General features: G+C 44.7%; 1 protein-coding gene across 2 annotated transcripts in view; it reads right to left on the reverse strand.

Annotated features, from left to right (window-relative positions):
• The window catches only part of LOC147666495 (E3 ubiquitin-protein ligase TRIM39-like), a 174,903-nt gene that overhangs the window by 140,056 nt on the left and 16,946 nt on the right, over window positions 1–17,901 (reverse strand). Inside the window, exons 3-4 of one of the 2 annotated variants that reach the window (XM_086949039.1) lie at window positions 9,884–10,114; window positions 2,572–2,594 (exon numbers count right to left, since the gene is read on the reverse strand). In XM_086949039.1, the coding sequence (XP_086805165.1) occupies window positions 2,572–2,594; window positions 9,884–10,114 (254 nt within the window). The remainder of the gene's footprint in view (window positions 1–2,571; window positions 2,595–9,883; window positions 10,115–17,901) is intronic. The other variant, XM_086949040.1, reaches the window with a different exon arrangement.

Raw genomic sequence — 17,901 nt, forward strand, 5'->3', positions numbered from 1 at the left:
AATTCAACCCTCTAACCCCTGTGATGGTGATTATGGCTAATGCTTACGTCTTTTTGACTGGACACCAGTATCGCATACTTGTAAAGAGCTCTTCTAAAGACATGGGTCCCATACCTTTGCTTCTTTAATTTCTTTATTTCTTTAAGCACTAATCATGTGCACCATCACTCATAAGATAACATTTCTATATAATAATGGCATATTGGATGGAATGTAGATGCATGATGCTTTTTTGAAAAACCAAGATATATGAGATTACTAAAATCAAGTTTCGATTGCATTGAAGTGTTGGCTAGTGCACCTTTATGGGGAAAAGATAGGAAGGGAGAGATTCTTTTCTGCATCCTAAGATGGAAGAAACAGGTTCTGTGACGGTTGCAATTTGTGACGCAAACAATGGAGTTTCCAAGGAGAAGGCAAGGGGGAGTGGTCAACATTTGTTTTTTAAATAGAACACAAGAATATCCGTTTTTGAAGGGTTGAGTTGCAACACATTTTTAGTCATACAGTATTCAGTGGTAGTAAGTAATGAGTTCTGAATAGCTTCTAAATCTTTTGGGATACCAGTTAACTTGAAACTCATTATACCCACTTCTGTCCCTTTGATTGGATTTAATTTGATACTTTTGATGTCTGTGTGCCAGTGGGTAAATACATTGAAATGCAGTGAGGGAAAAAACGGATCACTGTGATACTCCTCAGAATTGGGGCAGTGAATCAATGCTTTGTAAATATATGGATTAAGACATTACTGTTAAAAAGAGGAAATCCATTGCATCATTTGGCATCTCTTCAATTGTGAAAGACCATAGGGTAAAGGCAAGATTTACAGTGAAGGGATACTAGACAGAAGGAGGCAGTCACTAATACCTACCCCCCCCCCCATTTCTAGGCAACAAATGATGAAAAGGCACAAGATTTTTCTACTGGAGGTAGGACATAAATAGTATACTATGGGTTTACAGTGCACTACTATAACATTTCTCTGTCAGGAGGAAGGATCTAACATACAGTCTTCATGTTATTATAAAAACATAGGACCAAGAAACCTCTGACCCACCAAGGGCAATGGAAGATTCAGGACCTCAGCCGCCCTCCACACCGCCACTGCGAATGAGGCACCCTCCTCCATAGCCATAGTAGGGAGAGAGACCAGTGTCTGGAGGTCTGCCAGTTCCTTCTCCCAGTTTCCCTCTGGCTCATCTAGGGGGATAATGGTAACCATGGGGTCCTGAGACCCCTTCCAATCGTCAAAGGAAAAAGGCATGGTGCCGGTCAGCGCCAGAGTCCATGTTGGAGTCGGTATGGCGATGGGGCTGGCAGTAGTGGGAGCGATGACACCAGAAAGGGGATCAATGAAGGTCGGTCTCGCAGACTTTGCTGCTCTGGACCCAGCACTCGATGCAAGGGGCTTGACTGGCACAGACAGCAGACCCGGTGGCGTAAATCCAGTAGGGGCCCCTCCTGCTCCGTGGAGCCTGAAGGCACTCCAGAGGGGTCGGGCTGCCCAAATATAAGGAGCATGTCCTCAGAGAACTCCTTGAGTTAGGCAGGGACTGCTTCATCTCCTGGAAACTCAAGAAGGCTTGGTGCAGACCCTGGCACGGGCTCCTCATCAGCTAGTCTTACAGTGACAATGTGCCCGTGCCTCATCCGATGACATGGGCCGGCAAAGAGAAGTCAAAGACCACTCTGATTTCTTGCATTTCTGGGACTTACTTGATGGCCTGGATCTTAACGATGATCGTCGGGAGCAACTAAACAAGCAGTCCCAGTAACTTCGTTGCAACCAGGATCATGATTGACATGGGGTCTCCTACGCTGGGTGGCCAGAAGCTTCAGGTATACTTCCCAAAGCACTTTGAGGATCATGGTGCAACAGTCCTCGCAGGTCTTGGTGTCGTGGTCCTGCTCCATGCACCACAAACAGACCGCTTGTTTCTTGTGGGGGGGTCGGGGGGGGGGGGGGGGGGGAGAACCTCACACACCAGTAGAAAAATCTCAAAACGTTTCAACCAAATATTGAAAAAAAACTCAGTCAAAAAAAATCACTGGGGGTAGCTGTCTTTGGATCTGCACTGACTGGCACAGAAAGAAAAGAACTGACCTCAGCTGGCTGGGGTGGCCGGTGTCGACGTGGAGCCAAACACCACCTACCAGCACGCATGTGTACTGCTAGAAAATGTCTGAGTCCAGTCTGACACATGAGGAATATTCGAAGGTAAGGAATCTGCGGCTGGAAGCCTCTATCATACATGGCTCATACTGCTGTGTGTGGATGGCAGGCTGCTGTGTTTCTCACAAGGCATTTTTGAAGGACAGTGCCCGCAAATCTTTAGTTTTGTACAAATCATATCAGTTCAATACATTTTAAAACAAGGCTACTTATTCTTCCATCTAAGACTGATACACAAGTTCACACTTTTGAAATAATAGCACCAAGATGAAATTTTTTAGTGAACCAGTTATCATTTATAAAAATTTGTGCCATAATATTTGTGAGAATAAGAATTCACACAAAGGACAACCTTAAGTCTTCATTATATTGTCCATAGGAAAAAGAGAACATACCTGCCCAAGATGATCTGCACTCCCTAGAGAGAAAAGAGAAAGTGGACAAATAAAAAGGTAATTAGTACTCCGAATGATGTGGTATAAATATTTAAGAGACACTGAGCTGCTATTGCAATATAGATATCTCCAGACATATGGCATGGCAAATTGGCCTATATTAAGCCACTAGGCAGCCAAATATTCAACACGGACAATGGATTGAGAAAGCAGAACAGTCACAATTCACTTTGGTGTGTTATGCTGGTATATTAATAAATTAAGAAGCACCTTGTGCAACAAAGGAGGCCGTCTGGATGCTAAATCTGAAAGAGAACTTACAAGGAAGCAAAAAGCAATATCTTTAGCTGTTTTGTGAAAGCTAAACAACAACAGATTAAGAGCAGAGAGGCCATTAACTGATGGAGAGTCCCTTGGCTCACTCTTATTTCCTGCCCTTTCGTGAAATACCCCTGCTGTTTGAATACCAGTGATGGACAAATCACCTCAGTGAAACCCAATGAACCAAACACTGTCAAAATAGTTCGGAAAAACCATCCATAGATCCAAAATCCCTTTCTGATAAATCAGACATATAAATAGGTTTACCAATGCAAGCCACCATTAAAAAATTAGGGTAAAGCAATTTTCACTCACCAAGCGCAACTTGTCAATTGAAATCCCACCATAAACAGCTGCTACACAGGAGGTGATTAAAGACCAGCAATGGTCAGTAAACCAGTGCTAAAGTGCTTGTGCTCTCTCCCTTAAACATGGTCAAATTGTTATGTTCATTTGATCTTATAAGGCGCACAACTACCCAAGGGTTTCCCGGCGCCAGCTGTCAGAGCAGAAAGAAGAGAGGAAAAGAAGTGGAATCAACCTATTAAATAGCCAGGTTTTTAAGCACCTGCAATCATTCTCATAACTGGTTTCAGTCCGAAGTGCCATCAGAAGGGAGTTCCACAGAGAGGGGCCAAGAGAAGGACCGACCACCCATATGTGACAGCCTGATCCTAGGCACCATAAATTTCACCTGGGTGGCCGAACGGAAGGAGAGTGAGGGAAGGTAAAGGTGCACTAGAGCATTCAGATATTGAGGCTGTAACTTCCGTACCACATCCTTATTGGCTTCGAGATACAGAATGTTGCCATACTCCAGCCTTAAAGTAACAAGAGCATGGACCACGGTACGTTGAGTAGACGAAGGCATCATCCAGAGGATTTTCCCGAGCCATTTAAGGATCGGAAAACAGATGGATGACACTTTCACTGCTTGTTGCCTCATTGAAAATTTGTCATCAATTATGACACCTAAGTTCCGAACCTGCTGACTGGGTTGGGGCAAGGTACCCATTTCAGATGGCCAATGTTGGTGGCCCCATAGATCTTTATTCTTGCCCAATACCTCTGTCTTTTCACAATTGAGTTTAAGCAGGTTGGCTTGCATCCATCCTGCAATATTCCTCAATCCGGATTGAAGATAGGATGATTTTGAAACCCTGTCAGCAGATAAGGAAAAGACAAACTGGGTGTCATCGCCATAAGAAAAAAGAGACAGCCCGACTCTTCAGCAATCAGCGCCAGAGGCCTGACATGGATATCAAATAATATAGGGCTAAGGATTGAGCCTTGGGGAACGCCATAAGATGAAGAGTACGTTTTGGAACTGGATGTGGGAGAAAAGACTTGGAACATGCGATCTGCCAGGAAATCTTTAAGCCAATTAAAAGCCTTACCCGTCACATCCAAGGATTGCAAAGCTTGCAGGAGCAGAGTAAGAGAAACCGTGTCAAACGCGGTATCCCAGTCATGGTTACGTAACATTTCTGTAACTCCCAGCAAGGTAGTCTCCGTTGAAAATCCTAGTCGGAAACCAGACTGCAAGCCATGCAGGAATTTTTCGGGTTTCAACAAATTATGACAGTTGAATGTTGACATGTTTTACCAGATTTTTAGAAAATGCCGGGCACAGAGAAATGGGCCGGACGTTTGACAGTTGTGCAGGGTCAGCGTTTACGGTCAGCGTTTACCTTTTTTTAAAAGTGGAAGGAACATTGCATGCTCCCAAACAGATGGTACCTTAGATTCCATTAAGGAGGTATTAAACAACTCCATAATTAGAAGCAGAGATGTCTTTCCAAGTTTCTGGAGCACAGAAATGGGACAGGGTCCCTTGGAGAGTCTGATTTAATACTAACCAGAATTCACTTAAAGGAATTAATGTCTAAAGGTACCCAGTTTCTAGATTGTTATTGGGTGTCAAAGATGTTTCAGCCTGTGGATATGCACTTATGGTTGATTGATCAAGATTCTTCATATATTGTGGTCTATTAGCTGGTTGGACTTCATTCAGTGTGGCGTTTATATTTTCCACTTTATTGATAAAGAACCTAGCAAGAGCATCACATTGAGATTCAGTAAGATTGGGAGATTTGGGTAGTTACGTTGTGCCCAGTAGTTCTTTAACAAACTTGAACAATGTTTTAGCATTGTTCTGTGCGTTTGAAATTGTAGAGGTCACGTGCTCTGCACGCGCAGCTTTACAAAGAGCATGGTAATTTCTTTGTGCCCGCTTATAGGCTAATTTAGTATCTGAGGTATAGTTCTTTCTCCAGCCTCTCTCAGACGCTTTGCATTTGCTTTTCTCTGCATTTAAACTCTGTAAACCAAGGGGCCGGTGATTGCCTTGCTCTTTCAGCTAAAAAGATTAACAAACATCAATGGAATTGAGTAACCAATTATGTATTACATCCACGTCTCTTATCAAAAGTGGGCCGAGGATGGAGGAATGCTCAGATAAGATCTTATTAAAAGGTTTAAATATTTAATTTTCCCCAATTTCTTGAGCTAGGCTTATAGCCAGACACATTGGGGACTGGGCTCGAATATACTCGAAAGCCCACCAGAAAGTGATCTGACTAGAGAGCTGGGAGGCAGTTAATGTTGGACAGATTAAAGAAAATGGGGTCCAGTAGATGGCCAGCAGCATGAGTGGGACCCGAATTACACAGCGGAATATTGATAGCTGCTAGATCTAAGATGAACGCGGCGCTAGTGGCACATGCCGGGTCATCAAAGTGTAAATTAAGATCACCCAAAATGGTAACATTAGCAGCATCAAGGAGATAAGGAGCTACTAGATGAGGGAATGAGTCAGCCTATACCCCAGCGGGCCCCAGAGGGCAGTAAAGTAAGATGCCAGAAAAGGTGACCTGTGGGGTAATGGTAAGTTTAAATAATGCAGACTCACAACCCGTGAAAGATAAATCTTCGAATTTGCAAGTGTAGCAATCTTTGTAAATAATTGCAATACCTCCTCGCATTTTAAATGTCCTGTCTCTTGTGACTCCTGGCTTATATCCAATTGGGACATTGAATGTACTTGTAAGTCCTTAGTAAACAGGTAATCCATGTACCCAGGGCATATAAATTAAATGCTACTAGTAAGCCTGTAGCACTTATTGTGCCTCCCACTTAAATAGCACTTTAAGACTGCCATTGTAGCCTCTGTGTGCAGTTTTAAAGTGCCATTTCAACCTGGAAAAGTAATCCTTTTACCAGGCCTAAACCTCCCTTTATTACATGTAAGTCACCCCTAGGGTAGACCCTAAACCGCCAAGAGCACAGGATGCAGTGTAAAACGTTTGACATGTAGTTTTAGGCTTCAAGTAAAGACCAAACTGTAAAGTGTCAAAAACCTTTACATTTAAGGACTGGATATCACAAAAAAGAATGCCAGTCAACATACATAGTTTTAGTAGAAGGTCACCTGATTGCCAAGATTAAACCAACCAACTACAGAAGGACGCCTGACGCCAAGATGACACCAACCACTTTGGCAAGGAGATTCAAAGTTATCAACGGTCACTGTTTAGTCTCCAAACATGAAGGTGTTGGTCGTGCAGGCAGGATTCAGCAGTGCCACCATGTCAGGAGGTCCTCTTGAAGGGGCAGCAGAATACCTGCTCATGACTAGAAGATCTGGGTACCACAATTTCCTAGGCCAGGTCTTTCTCGATCTCTTTCAGTACTCTCAGCATAAGAGGTAAGGATGGAAAGGCATACAGAAATCTCGAACCCCAGTTTAAGCAGAAGGTGTCTCTGTAGGAGAGCTGCCTTCAGATCTCCAAAGTCTAAAAGTTTGTACACTGTGGGGCCGATTATGATCTCGTTAGGAAAGCATTCCCACTGAATGGTTTGGGAATGCTTTCCGTACGGATCGCACTCCGGGAGTCACACTGACCGAGTACGATGTGTCCGTGTGTGTACGGACTCGGTTTGGTCAGAATGCCATTGAATTCAAAGGCAGCCTGTGTACCCAACATGAACACAGGCAGCCACTGAAAAAAGGGGTGGGTGGAGAAAATCGTGCACCCCATGGTGCCAGCCACACTGTGCATGCAAGGAAACAGGGGACCCATGGGTACTGCCCTACAACCGAATCAAAGGGACCCGGGTGATGGGGGCCTGCTACGTCCCCCTTGAAGCCAGATTCCCACTGCAGTTTCATCTCGGCAAAACAGAGTAGGTACAGGGGTCAGAATCGGTCATCGTACTCGCTCCTTCGGAAGCAGTCCCCATTGAGCTGCACAAGTCGGCTCCAAATAACTGATTGACTGATTCAGGTTCAGAACTGTTTCAGTCAGTGCAGACAGTTTCCTCGCATCGTATTTGGTTGTTCTGAAAGGGGGACGATTTGTTTGGAAACATTGGTTCCTAATCGGATTTGCTTTTTCCCAATCCTGTTTGTAGCCCTGCCTAACGAGATCGTAATCAGCCCGATGTGTTCTCCACAGTGGCGAAAAGTTTGAAACGGGTTCCTTCTTTTGCTTGGAGATGCCCTATGCCACATCCGAGTGCACTTGCCATCTGTGATGCGCTTCGCAACATGAGCGGAGTTTGTCCACCCTGGCGTTTGAAGATCTGACAGAATTGGGTGATCAGGGAGATGCCCAGAGCGTTCAGCTTTCTCCAGAGATGTAGAGCCTTCTGGCATAGGACCGGTCATGCTCTTTAAGCTAGTCCTGTCATTTATACCCCCTTTTACATACATTGTCTCATCCAAACTACAATAACGGTTCTGAAGGGTAACCTTTTACCTAGTAGTTAGCTCTGTCCCTTCGTGAACAGGCTCTTGATATATTATAAAAAATAACGCTGTACCAGACGTACATAAACATGTCCCCAGGCACTGCATACTTAATATTGTTACTGCTTTTTTAATTCTCTGCCAACAGGCTCGCTATGCACGAGGACATTGTTTTGATAAACATTTAGGATTGTTTGGAAAACATTTATGATTGTTTTCAAAACATATGTATTCTAGAATAAACCCTGGAGTGACCACTCTAGTATAGAAGACCCTTTTTCCCCTCAGCAAATTAGAGGAGAGTTCCTTCGAAGCCGAACTGGGGTCCTGCATGATGAATCTTCGACACGCAGTGGTCTGACATCCCTTGCGCAGTGTCATCCTCGGAGCAGAGACGGGGTCCTTTGTTCTCTACCATCAAGAGAGGGGGTTAGAGCTTCCCTAGGGGATCCTTGGCTACCTACATGCATGCATATACATGCTACATCTACATATCTAGGCTAGGTAAATTTAGGCATATTACGAAGCATTCGCATTTTAGGAATATGCAAATCGCTATCGCTTTTAAGAACTATCCATGTTCCTCTTTTTAGCACTATGGTAGAAATGTATCTATTGTTTACTATATTGGTACTTGCAATTTCTTTCGTATGCTTCGGTCTCCTGATTGTCGCAGCAAATATGTTCTACACTTGACTGATGCTCGACCAATAAATACTTATTGGAAACGTTCCAATTGTCATTCTATGTGTTTTCTGAGAATAGGCGAGCACGAGTGACAGAGCGAAAAAGTACTGTACTCCACGATCCCGGAGACATCAGGGTGCTCTTGTTCAGTGGTTGCCAGAAACTACCTACACCACAGTAGAATACAGGGGGTGGTAGTGGCACTGTAGAACTAGCTGGTCTAATGGCCGACATATCCGGTGGGGGTGTCCAGAGTCTGTTTGTACACCAAGCCCTCAATTTAGGTCATCCAAAACGCGCAGGTCCTGGGGAATTCCTAGGAAATACATGACAGGCCCACAACCCCACACTGCCCTGTTTAGTGAAGCACAACATGGTAGTTATGTGGTCTGTGAGAACCACCACCCCTTAATAGACGGAAGGAATGCCTTCAGTGGCACGCGGATAGCTCGCAACTCCAAAGTTTTGACGTGGAGGTAAGTATCTGCCGATGACCAGAGTCCTCTGATCTCTACCTCTCCCAGAATGCCTCCCGAACACAGCAACAATATATCAGTAATAACCGTTAGCTCTGGATAAGTTAAGGTGAGGGGTCTGCCGCCAGACCAACTGTGGTAGAGCAGCCACCACTGCAAATCTTTTGCAGTGACCTGGATGGAATTGGAGAGGTTCCTTTGGTGCGGAGCCCACTGAGACTTCAGGTCCCACTGAAGAGTCTGCATGTACCACCTGTCATGGTGCACGAGCAGGATGCATGCAACCAAGAGACAGAGAAGCCTCAGAACCTCTCACTGAGAACTAGGTCAAGGGTTGATGCATTTGGATCATAGCTCGAAGGTCCTGGACTCGTTGAGGCAGAGAGAAAGTTCGATAGAGCACCATTTTTAGAATGCCTCTGATGTAAGTGAGCCGTTGCTAGGGAATCAGGTGTGACTTTGGCATTTAGATGGAAAAACCCAACAATGTCAATATGTTGGCCGTTGTGTGGTAGTGGCATACAACACTTTGAGGGGAGCCGGCCTTCAGTAGCCCATTGCCGAGGTATCCAAAAACTGGTATTACCAACCTCCGCAGGTGGGCTGTTCCTTTGGAGGAACACTGCTCTTCTAGTTCTAAAGATGTGTAACTCCATCTTCAGCAGCTCCACATCCTGCTGCTGGCACTTTCCCTTCAGAGGAACTCTACTATTCTTTGTCTCTATGTTTAATTCTCACCTTCAGTAGCTCCACATCCAGCTACAGACACTTCTTCCTAGGAGCTCTACTCTTCTACTTCCGGGGATGTTAAACTCTCACCTGCAGTTCTCCACATCCTGCTGCTCACACTTCCTCCCTCAGATGAAGTCTACTCTTCTAGTCCTACAGATATTTAATTCTCACCTTCAGTAGCTCCACATCCAGCTACAGACACTTACCCCTCCTAGGAGCTCTACTCTTCTACTTCCGGGGATGTTAAACTCTCACCTGCAGTGCTCCAACTCCATCATCCTGCTACTGACACTTCCTCCCTCAGAGGAACTCTACTCTTCTAGTTCTATAGATTGTTAATTCTCACCTTCAGTAGCTCCAGATCCTGCAGCTGACACGTCCCCTCTATCTCTGTGATCAGGTCTCGGTGGGTGGATTGCTGCTTCTCCAGCTTACTCAGTTTCTCTTGACTCTTCTTCATCGTTTCTTCATGTTCCTCTTCCAGTCTGCTCAGGAGTTGTTGCTTCTCCTTCTCCAGAAACTGCTTCAGAAGCTCAAATGTATTCATGATCTTCTCCGTCTGGTTCTTGAAGCATTCCTTAATGAACAACAACCAAACAAAGCACAACAGATCTGTCTTATTATAATACAGGGTCATGTATCACATTCTCTGCACGTTTCACTGAAACTGGTTTCCATGTTAACCATTCACCTATCATTACAAACAGAACCGTTTCCCTGGAGCCAACACCAAGTCCAGTCAGTCTGATCTACCACATATCACAGGTGTTGCGACTTTACAAAGACTGAGCACTATCTCTTACTGCCTCCTGCCATACAGAAAGGTTAAAAGAAGATTAACACTCAGCTGAGGTGGACGCTGGTGAAGTCTTTAACTCCATGGCTGCTAAGGGTTTTCCCCCCCCGGTGCTGGGATCCCACATTTACCATTGTTCATGACGAGCTGAGCTCGTCATGAGCGTCCAAGGAGTTAATAGACGCCTTTATGACACACTTACATCATTTTACATACGAGTTGCCTCCATGTCCCTCCCCCTCATTGTCACTCGAGACAACCAAAGCGTAACGTTCTGAAATATCCAATTTAAAGGGGTAATGGAACTTTATTCGTTATCTCACCCAAAGTATCAAAGTGAAATAAGAAACATGCACTAGTACTGAGAAGGATATCTGAACAGCTAACACTTATTGTAGGATTGGTAGAAAAGACTTGGGGCCTAATTTATAGAACAGTGGCAGTCCGTTTCTCCGTCAGGGAGACAGGAGAAAATTATTCAGTCGCAATGTACACATTTTAATGATATTTTAAAGTCCTCTTTTTACTGTTTTGTACTACGTTTTGCACTGGTTTTAATTAACTATGCACAATAAATTTACTTACTTACAGTCGCACTGACTGGGGTACCGCATGCAGAATTTAGAAATGGCTGCCAAGCTGATTGTCATTTCCAAATCATTGGCAGGAATCGCCTCACAGCAGTTCCTGTCAGTGCTGTTTTCAGCTTGGTGCGGGGCTCCGTCAGCATCACGGAGCCCTGCATCAAACGGTTTTCGGTTTCAATTTCAAAAAGAAAATCTGAAGTAGGACTTTACAGGATAATATTTCCGGTCAGTACAAACTCTGGGAAAAAGAAATAAATACACGCAAGAAAAGTTTGAGACCAAAAGTATGGAGACTGCGGGAGATCGAACTGGCAGCTGGGGCTGAGATACAGGAACCGGTCTTCCAGGTGAGGCAGAAACTGGCAGCCAATCACACAACAGAAGGACTGCATCCAGGGCAGTGTGAGCAGCCAGGTAATAAGTTGCATCTGCTTGGTTGCATGGATGTAACTGCTTGGTTGTATCGATGTAACATCATACGATGACATGCCTTGATATTTCTACTTTCCCTCATAGGATGTTATAAAATGGTGTGATCTTTGAAAGCACTCTTATGTGTATACTTCTTTGCAAAGGTAGGTTAGTATTAGATGTGAGATTAGATGGGAGTGGCTGTGGCCCAACGTCTAAGGCGGTCGACCTCGGAGCTGGGGAAGTGGGTTGGAGTCTTGGCAGGGACGCTCAACATCCTGCAATTCTGGTTACACCACTTAATCTCCCTGTACCCAACAAAAAAAATATATATATATATATATATATATTCCGTTATGACACCCTACGTGTGAGAGCACACCCAATGACAGGAAGGACCCAGCCAGGCTAGGAAGAGTCCTTTATTAAAAGCAAAAACCGGCATGCATCCAGGAATATTTCTTTTTGCATTCCCAACGCGTTTCGCAGCTCCTGCCGCTTGTTCACGGGACAGCATACATGTGGGCAGATGCGAAGAAAACCAGTCCACTATTTCGCGGTTTTATCGCCATCAGCTTGGCATACTTTGTCTCAAGGCATTCTGGGACCAGTAGTTCCTTCGTTACAATATGACCAATGTTTGGTTCTGCCACGCACACATTTTTATAAAACTCTTGACGAGCCTTCCAAAGCGCAGCCAGTTTCGATTAACTGCAACCCTGTCATTCCGTTTACCTAAGGGTTTAGGAATCAACAGCCCACATTTCTTCAGCGTGGTGGTGCAACTCTCCAGACCTGGGCAGGCCGGTAATATGTTCCATTATGACACCCTACGTGTGAGAGCACACCCAATGACAGGAAGGACCCGGCCAGGCTAGGAAGAGTCCTTTATTAAAAGCAAAAACCGGCATGCATCCAGGAATATATTTCTTTTTGCATTCCCAACGCGTTTTGCAGCTCCTGCCGCTTGTTAACGGGACAGCATACATGCGGGCAGATGCGAAGAAAACTAGGCCACTATTTCGCCGTTTTATCGCCATCAGCTTGGCATACTTGTCTGGCTGCGCTTTGGAAGGCTCGTCAAGAGTTTTATAAAAATGTGTGCGAGGCAGAACCAAACATTGGTCATATTGTAACGAAGGAACTACTGGTCCCAGAATGCCTTGAGACAAAGTATGCCAAGCTGATGGCGATAAAACGGCAAAATAGTGGACTGGTTTTCTTCGCAGGGCAGACTAAACTACCAAGCCAATTCTTCACCAGAAAGGAGACAAGCTACCGGGGACCGGTTTCTGGCATTTCAGCCGTCTTCGGCCCGGCTTGCTCGTTGCACCATCAGGATTCAAGCAAGCCGGGCCGAAGACGGCTGAAATGCCAGAAACCGGTCCCCGGTAGCTTGTCTCCTTTCTGGTGAAGAATTGGCTTGGTAGTTTAGTCTGCCCTGTTCCCATGATGCACTGGGCCAGGGTCAGACTAATTTGCATATAGCCAAGTTCTGAGCTGGGATGGTGCAGTGTGCTTAAAAACGGTGATGGATAAAGCCCTGATCTTTGGACTGGGTAAGAGTGGTCTGCTTAATTCAGACACTCGTTCATCACCACCCCCTTTTCTGAATCACAGTTTACAGTGGACAATGGCACACGCCAATGAAAAATATGGACAGAGAGTGGGCGGAGCTTAAAGTTCCTACCTGAATACAGCATGACTCACAGAGCAGCGCATGAGCTGCCCAGGCTCGACCTGAAAAGTGGACAAAAGAGTTGAAGAAAATCCTGGCACAAGACTGTAGGATTCCAACGCCTCCAGGCCAGGTCATGGCCTCTAGTCTGATGATTACCCTAAAAAAAAAAGTCTGCAGAAATGTTGCTTTCAAGAATATATGTGGTCAATCCAACTAATTTACAGGGAGAGCCCAGCCAAAGACGAGTTAAGGGTCGGCTGACTAAGATCTAGTGCACAACTCGAACCTTGAAAATATTTAGCATGCAAATAACATATTAGAATATGATATGGGATCTACCGTCATACACTGTGGATACATTTCTGTCAAGAAAAACAATAAAAATAGATTACAAAACGACAACAACAACAACAAAAAATATGATATGGGATCTTTAAAAAAGTGTATATCTTTAACACACTGAAGCATTTTACTATAGTACACCAGAATATCTCTGCATTGCAGAGTATTTATTAAAAGTAAGTTTTTAAACATCAAATATTCCTGCCCCTTCCCTGATGACAACGGTGTTAGTGAACTAAGAGGCAAATGAGTACCTTTTATATAAGATTGATTGACTTATTATCCTATCATGTTGCACTGTCTATAATACAACAAACACACGAGAAGTGTTTGCACAACGCGCCTGAACACAAGTATCAGAAGGTGCTCTCATATGTGAATGAACAAACAAAACAGGCTGTGAGAACAAGCATTTGCAATGCAATAGGTCTCGCAGCATTAAAGTTTGAGTTATTGGTATTGTGTATGACAATGCGTTGCATAAAATTTTTAGCAAACTTTGAATTGGTGAGCAGTTTGAGTGTGTGCAAGAGTATGCTGTTGCTCACAGCTGTTATTATTCACACAGGTCTGATGATGCACCTCACGCACTGGGCTGACGCAGTTATTATTCACACAGCTCAATTGTAGAGAGTAATGCCGGTATAGCTTTATCAGCTTTTTCACTCAAAACCAGCACATCATCAGCGTAGGCCGTGAGTTTAATCGTGCAGCCTGTGAATCGGATTCCTGGAATGTCGGGATTTTCCCTTATATAGTACAGAAAGGGTTCAATTGCCAGGAGGAATAAGGACGGGGACAAGGGGCAACCCTGTCTAGTACCTTGTTCTAGGTTAAAAGGGGAGGAATAACCTGTGTGACAAAAATATCCTGGGCGACTCCGGGCTTACCTGGCAGGCGAAGAGCTTTAAATATCTAGGTATGGAATTTGAGAGGGACCTGATAACCACCCTAAAGATTAATGAGGATATACTCTATAAAAAAAATACAAAAACTACTAGATGGTTGGTCGCCAAAGTTCCTCTCATGGTGGGGTAGAGCAGAGTCATTAAAAATGATGATCAGCCCCTTGGTAAACTACATGGCGTGCATGCTCCCCATGACCTTCACGGAGGTCTTTTTGCATAAAATAGAAAAATCATTCACGGACTTCCTGTGGAAAGGGAAGAAACCGAGAAATGCCATGAGAGAATTACAATTGCCAAAGCTTAAAGGGGGTATAGGTCTGCCCAATTTTAGAAATTACCAAACCGCCTTTCTTTGCAAGCAGGGAGCTTCCTGGTTTGCCGAGGACCCTCACTATACACCTTTATGGATTGATATTGAGGAATCCATTATAGGCAAGACCCCACTCTCTGCTGTACTTACAATGGACCTCTCTCACCTCACACACTCTAAATACATAATGCTTAATACCAAGAGAGCTCTTTTGCGTATAGATTGCATCCACAAGACTGGTCTGCAAATCCACAACTCAACTTCTGCATCTCTATGGCGTAACCCATCAATCAAAATTAGTGGCTCACCCCTCATGTGGGACCACTGGTCTGATAAAGGTATTAATGTGGTTTCAGATCTCTATGAGAATAACGAGCCATTGCCCTTCTCGAACCTGCAAACTAGGCACTCCCTATTACCGATTGACTTTTACGCTTTCTTGAAGCTAAAATCAGCTCTGTCCACACATAAATTCAAACTAGCGACACCTTGGCTAAAATCTATGCTCCCACACCTACAATACTCGGGGCATTTCGTCTCAAAAATATATAAACTACTTGCACCGACACCCAACAAATCGATGAGGCGTACTGAACTTAAATAGGAAGCAGAGCCAAACAACACTGGTATAGATATAGACTGGATCAGGATACATGCTTCGGCACTCACACACAAGATTTCGCTGATATTATCACAGACCAAGTATATGATACTCAACAGGGCATTCTGGACCCCACAGAGGCTATTTAAGGTAGGCCTGCGAGACACTCCAACATGCTGGAACTGCTCATTGGATGTTGGTGATCTCCCACACATGTTATTTAATTGTCCCATGCTTCACACATATTGGGCCAAAATCTTTGATTATATTGGACACATATTTGCCATACATCCCACAAGGGATTTCATCTACATTATCCTGGGGGCCATAGACCCACTGTTAAAGGTAGACCATGACCGCCAGCTTATGGACCTCTTGCTAACACTGGCATGCAAGGTGGTCCTATGCAACTGGAAATCAGCGGCGGAGGTCTCTTTCAATGCCTGGAGGGAATGGCTGTCGTGCATTAGGGGCACTGACAATCCTGCTCTACATTCGTCACCATGGCAAGTCACCAACAAAAAACTATGGTCCTCCTTAGATCAGGTCTCCTTCACCTTCGACCCACCATGAGATACTGCCTGACTAATGTGATACTTAGTTTTCCTTGGGGAGCCTACTGCACAGACTGTACTGGGTATGATCCATACTACATGGGCATAATAACTTCAGATGTAAGGCGCAGGTATGACGAGGTGTCGCATGGTGTTACATGACTGGAATCGGATGGAAGGCTTCTACGGAATTGTGTAAGACAGTAATAATGCAAGAATAATGTAAGGATGATGTATTAGTGTTTATTACTTTCTTATCACTTCTTTTACAGATCAGGAATGAGGTTTATTTTATTGTTTCGTTTACTTTACTTTCCTTATTTCATGTATCGTTTAATAGGTGCTGACCCATGCTTGATTCAGCATTTCTCCAACATGCTTGTATAATTAATGATGCTTTATTGCCGTTCTCATTTTTGTTATTGCTCAATAAAAAAGATTTGAACATAAAAAATTATTCACACAGCTCTGATGATGCACCTCAGGCACGGGCTCACAGCTGTTATTATTCACACAGCTCTGATGATGCACCTCAGGCACGGGCTCACAGCTGTTATTATTCACACAGCTCTGATGATGCACCTCAGGCACGGGCTCACAGCTGTTATTATTCACACAGCTCTGATGATGCACCTCCGGCACGGGCTCACAGCTGTCATTATTCACACAGCTCTGATGATGCACCTCAGGCACGGGCTCACAGCTGTTATTAGCACAGCTCTAATGATGCACCTCACGCACGGGGCTGACGCAGTTATTATTCACAAAGCTCTGATGCTGCACCTTATGGACGGGTTCACATCTGTTATTATTCACACAGCTCTAATGATGCAACTCACGCACGGGGCTGACGCAGTTATTATTCACAAAGCTCTGATGATGCACCTCAGGCACGTGCTCACAGCTGTTATTATTCACACAGCTGTGATGATGCACCTCACGCACAGGGCTGACGCAGTGCCAAGGCAGTGCAGCATCTTCGCTTGCTGCGCTGCATGAACTCTTTGCAAATATACCCCTAGTTAAGTATGCTGCGAGGATTATTTGCGAACATCGCCTAAGGCACCATTAATTTGTCAGCTGTTTAAACTGGAGTCTTGGTAAAGTTCTGTGTGCCTGGTGGAAGCGTGCAGTGACGGCTGGTGGTGTGTGTGCATGGTAAAAGCGTGCACTTGTGGCTGGTGGCGTGTGTCTGATGAATGCATGCATTGACGGCTGGTGGTATGTGTGTGCTTGGTGAAATTGTGCGCTGGTGGCGTTTGTGCCCGGTGAAAGCGTGCACTGATGACGGATGGTGTCTGGTTGGTGAAAGTGTGCACTGACGATGTGGTTCTGTGTGTGACTGTATGTGTTGTGTGTGTGTGTGTGTGTGTGTGTGTGTGTGGTTGTGTGTGGTTATGTGTGTTGTGGTTGTGTGTGTAGTTGAGTGTGTGTGGTTGTGTGTGTTGTGTGTGGTTGTGTGTGTGTATGTGGGGCGTCCAAAAGTACAGCTACACCAGGAGACCTACAATAGACACAAAGAGACAGAAGGGGTCAGAGAGAGGGAGATCATACCGTGGCGCAGAAGAGAACACAATGCAATATGGGACACACATGGTAAAAGTGACGAAGAAGAGACAGGGACATCTTGGTATACAGACTGGCAGAGAGTAGACACTCAGAATAGAGAAACAACAGGGGTCGGACACAGGGAATACAATCAGAGGACCAGCAGAGGACAGACTATAGCAGAACAGAGACACAAACCTGAAGACATCTTGACAGAAATAGAAATGCCAATTTAAAAGCGGTGCCCGTACTACAGTAAGTGGTTCAGTCCCCAATATATACTACATACATGCAGTTAGATCCACTCCCTTTCACATTAGATTAGGCCAAGGCCCTTAAACATTGTTGTGCCACGCAATGTTCAAGTTTGGGTAACTGAAACCATTCTATTTGTTAAAAATGCAATATCAATAGCAGGAATGAATAGGGAAGTAAAATTTTCTGCAAAGGAAGCGCTTGAAATAGCCTTCTTAAAGTGCCAGTAAAATCCTGAGCTCTTACTGCGGTCACGGAGTTTTTGCTGTGAGGAATCGAGCCGGCCATGGTCATTTTTGCCCGATTCCGTTTTTTTGTCTGCGAGTGGAGCAGGAGGTGTCTGTGGACGCCGGTAATGAGCGCCGTTGTGT

The sequence above is a fragment of the Lissotriton vulgaris genome, unplaced genomic scaffold (genome assembly GCF_964263255.1).
Source record: "Lissotriton vulgaris unplaced genomic scaffold, aLisVul1.2 SCAFFOLD_1516, whole genome shotgun sequence".
NCBI classification, from domain to species: domain Eukaryota; kingdom Metazoa; phylum Chordata; class Amphibia; order Caudata; family Salamandridae; genus Lissotriton; species Lissotriton vulgaris.